This window comes from Mus pahari, chromosome 5, assembly GCF_900095145.1.
Source record: "Mus pahari chromosome 5, PAHARI_EIJ_v1.1, whole genome shotgun sequence".
NCBI lineage: Eukaryota > Metazoa > Chordata > Mammalia > Rodentia > Muridae > Mus > Mus pahari.
Genome location: NC_034594.1, coordinates 129,223,256 through 129,227,331, shown reverse-complemented (window position 1 = coordinate 129,227,331; position 4,076 = coordinate 129,223,256). Strand labels below are relative to the sequence as shown.

General features: G+C 44.2%; 1 protein-coding gene and 1 pseudogene across 1 annotated transcript in view; both read left to right on the top strand.

Annotated features, from left to right (window-relative positions):
* The window catches only part of Tdrd5 (tudor domain containing 5), a 49,357-nt gene that overhangs the window by 16,455 nt on the left and 28,826 nt on the right, over positions 1–4,076 (top strand). Inside the window, exons 8-9 of the mRNA XM_021198828.2 lie at positions 2,215–2,423; positions 3,348–3,568. Coding sequence (XP_021054487.1) covers positions 2,215–2,423; positions 3,348–3,568 — 430 coding nt within the window. The remainder of the gene's footprint in view (positions 1–2,214; positions 2,424–3,347; positions 3,569–4,076) is intronic.
* Positions 633–1,027, top strand: LOC110322237 (annotated as a pseudogene).

Below are 4,076 nucleotides of genomic sequence, written 5' to 3'. Positions count from 1 at the left end.
GATGGTCCCACCCACAAGGGACCTCCCCCCTTTATCACTAATTGAGAAAATGCCCCACAGCTGGATCTCATGGGGGCATTTCCCCAACTAAACCTCCTTTCTCTGTGATAACTCCAGCTGTGTCAAGTTGACACAAAGCTAGCCAGTACAAGTGATTATGATGAACCTTCCCACATTCTATCATTGATTTATGGCCAAGATATGAGAGCCACTATTGCACCTTTAAGGGTACCTCGTGCTGGTCATTGTTGTGGCTTGGATGTCAACAGCTCCGTAGGACTGATTGTTTCTGTCCCTTGGCAGCTTAAAACCCCAGTACCAGACCTGAGAATCCTCCTTCACGTTTTTGGTTAGGGTAGACAAAGAGATGACCCAAAGCAATCCAGTTTGGCTGCCTCACAGAGCTCCACGACAAGTCCCTGATGCTCAAGATCCCACATACTTCGAATACAGGACTTAGAAGATCTGAGCAAGATCCTATCTGAAGTCATAGATCTTCCTTTAACCACAAAAGCTCTTTAAAGACTTTACAAGGCGAATGGAGACATAGGTAGCTGGGTAGTTACACTAGGCCCGGTGTGCTAGCCTGAAAGCCCTGCCAGTTTCGAATCCTGGTAACTCAAGCCAGGGCCATGCAGAGCCCACTGACCATTCCTGTGCCAGTGCCAGTGCCAGTGCTACACCTCCCTCCGGGCCCCGATGGCTTCAGCTGAGGCTTTGCCCCTGATGGACATAGGACCATCCTGAGACCAGAAATCGGAGAAGGTCATATTCAAGATCCCCCAGAGTCACAGGAACAGCGGCCCAAGCCACTCTGCAGGAGTGCTACCTCCACAGCCTCCTAGCCATGGTGGGGCACCCTGTGAGTTTCACGCTGCACGAAGGTGTACATGTGACTGCCTAGTTTGGAGTCACAGACCTTGATGTAGCCAACTTCTATGTTTCCCAACTGCAGACGCCCGTAGGTGTGCAGGCCAAGGCCCTGCTTCGATGTAGTGACATAATTTCCTATTCCTTCAAGCTGTAAAACTGCTGTTTTCCTTGTGGGCACTGCCAGAGCAGCCCAGGTCTCTGAGTATTCCTGGGACATAGAGTTCTCAGCGCCTTCCTGGACTTGCAAAGCGATCTCCAACACTCTGGCTTTGAACTCAGAAGACCTCCAAACCAGAGAGCGCCGGGTGCAGGATGCTGATAACCCTGGTTTTCAAGAGGCTGAGGTGGGAAGATCATAAATCCAAGCCAGGCTGTGCCGCAGTGGGGGACCGCAACCACAGACATTCTAGATCTCTCTTGTTGAAAGGAATGGTCTGTGTCACAAACCGAACTTTACAGAAATAAAGTCCCGAGGCTAGGCAAAAAAACAAACAAACAAAAAGCTCTTTAAACCATTTAAACAACACAGAGGTAGTTAATACTTATAGCTTTAATGAGTATATTTCACAACCTCTTACAAATTATTTAAATTATAATTTTCTTATGCAAAGCATTATATAAATATTGTGTCTTTGCTTCTAATGTTTAATATATTGTTTTCCATATTAGTATTTTTCATGTTTACTTTTGTGCAGTTCCTATATATTTATTTCATTTAACCAGTGTTCTGTTGGTAAACATTTAGATTGTTTCCATTTTTACCATAAAAAGCAAGGTGATTAGTATTTTTTAACTTTTTTATTTATTTTGCTGTTTAAGGGATGAAACTCCAGCCTTCATTTATTCTAGGCAAATACGATTAGTATTTTTATGCCTACATCTAATGTGCTTATGAGCTTGTTTCTTTAGGAGCCACTGTGGTTAGTCGTAGAGCTGAGGAGTCCATTAATGTGCCAGGCTCGGGTACTCATAGATGCATACATTTCAATAAAATATGAGGGTGATTGAGGAACTCTCTAAGAGTTAAGGCATCATATTACTGAATATTAAAGAGTATGAGTGTTAAATAACTGTCTGTTGGTTAGTTAGAAGAAGAAATTGGAGATCAGGTGTTGAGACAGTCACTCACCAGAGTTTGAGAAATTATTCCGGCTCCTGTTTCCCCAGTGTGAGAATTTTATAGTTTGTTCCTCCTTTAGTGCGTCGTCTCTCGTGTGTCTCTGTCTGCAAGGTCTGCAGGGTCAAGTTCCCCTTGCCAGTGTCCCTCCCTGGTGCCTGGCACACGGCCGGCTCGCTCAGAGGCAGTGGTCCCACACTGTAACCACTCTCTGACTGTTTCAGGTGAACCACTTTCATCAGTCAGAAATTTGTGTTTAGTTCAACCAGACAAGAAAACAGAAGCGAACCCTTGGGCCCCCAGTCTCTCCACAAATTCACTATCCACTGTAACAGTTAAGAAGGCCATGTGGGACTGCCCTTTGAAGAGCCACAAGGAGCCAGAACAGAAGATATACAAGAAGCCTAATCTGGTGGTCAAGCCTCTACAGCTGGTGAGTGGGTATGTGTAGGAGGCTCAGTAACTGAGTGCATGCCTCTTTAAACCAGGTGCTCCCTAGGAAAAAAAAAATCTAGGGACACTGGGCCTTGGAAAAGACCAGTTCTTTTTTGTGGCATTTTTCTGTTTTTCATTTACCACACACCTAATGTTAAAGTTTTTTGGGTGGCTGAAATGTAAGTTACCTGACAGCACTGTAAATTTCTCTGTTCATGAGCCTTAAGGTCAAGGCTGGAAAGCCTGGGGCTTTAGAGGGTGCAGAGCCTGCTTTGGCCCAGCCTTGGCAGGGGCCACAGACTGCAGATACCCATTCCCACTTACTCTTTTTTACTTTATTTAACTCTTCTCCTTCACTACAGCCTCCTTTCTTTTTGTGTTTGCATCTCTGCTTCTGACTTTGTTGTTGCTAAGGATTAGTTCCTCACTCTAACAGGCTCTTCAGTGGGATGAGCAGTTTGAGAGCCTGCTGTGTTTTCTTCAGGACAATAGGAAGAAGGCCTAGAGGAGAGAGCAGGTGTTAGGATGTAAGTGCTTGAAAAACCTTTTGATGGAAAAGTCAGTAAGATCCATCTGTTAAAGTTACCCTTAACTATGGGTGATCCATCTATTAAAGTTACCCTTATCCACGGGTAGGGTTAGGTGGGAAGACCTGCTGTACTCCACTTGAATGTCTCCCCATTTTGTTGGGGACACTTGCCTAACACTCTTAACTTTTTGGCTGCTATTTACATAATAGAGTACTTGAAGGATGTTTTTTAAGTGGTGGCTGTAAATGGTAGCGTTCTAAAGCACTCTCAGTTAGAATTCTGGCTTGAGCCCAATGGTTGCAATAAGGCTGATTTGTGAAATGGTTTGAGAGATTTGAAATGTCCCTTTAATGTCTTTCTATGGTTTCTTTCTCTCCCTGCCTTCCCTATAGCAGATAGAAACAAACAAACCCCAGCTCGGCCTGTCAGTGGCAAACTACGATATCCCACCAGACGCTGTGCGTGCCAAGAAATTGTGCAGACTTCCTCCATTAGATACCAGCACCCTTGTAGGGGTCTTCGTGGAATATATAATCTCTCCTAGTCAGTTCTACATCCGGATCTACAGCAGAGATTCATCAGAATTACTTGAAGACATGATGATTGAAATGCGGTAGGCGCCTCCTGCCCTCACTGTTGTGGGTTAGCTTTAGTCAGGAGTTGTCAGACATGTTGGTCTCGGGACTCCTAAACTACCGAAAAGCTTTTGCTTACAGGCAGAAACTTAAACTGCAAAAATTAAAATACCTGTTTTAAAAATCCATGTATAGTATGATAAATAACATTTTCATGAAAAATAGCTATATTTTTCTAATCTAAGCGTACCGAGTATATTCCAAATCCCTTTGTAGATACTCAAACTATGAATCATACCAAACTCTATATTCTGCATGTCTATGTGACTTCCTGCCTTTGTGTAATCAAGGGCAAGAGCATGTAGTGATGTACCTCCTGCCTACCTGTAAAAGGCACACATTCAGCCTATGTGCAGTCATACACAGACCCTTCCTATGTGCAGTCATACATAGACCCTTCCTATGTGCACTCATACACAGACCCTTCCTATGTGCACTCATACACAGACCCTTCCTATGTGCACTCATACACAGACCCTTCCTATG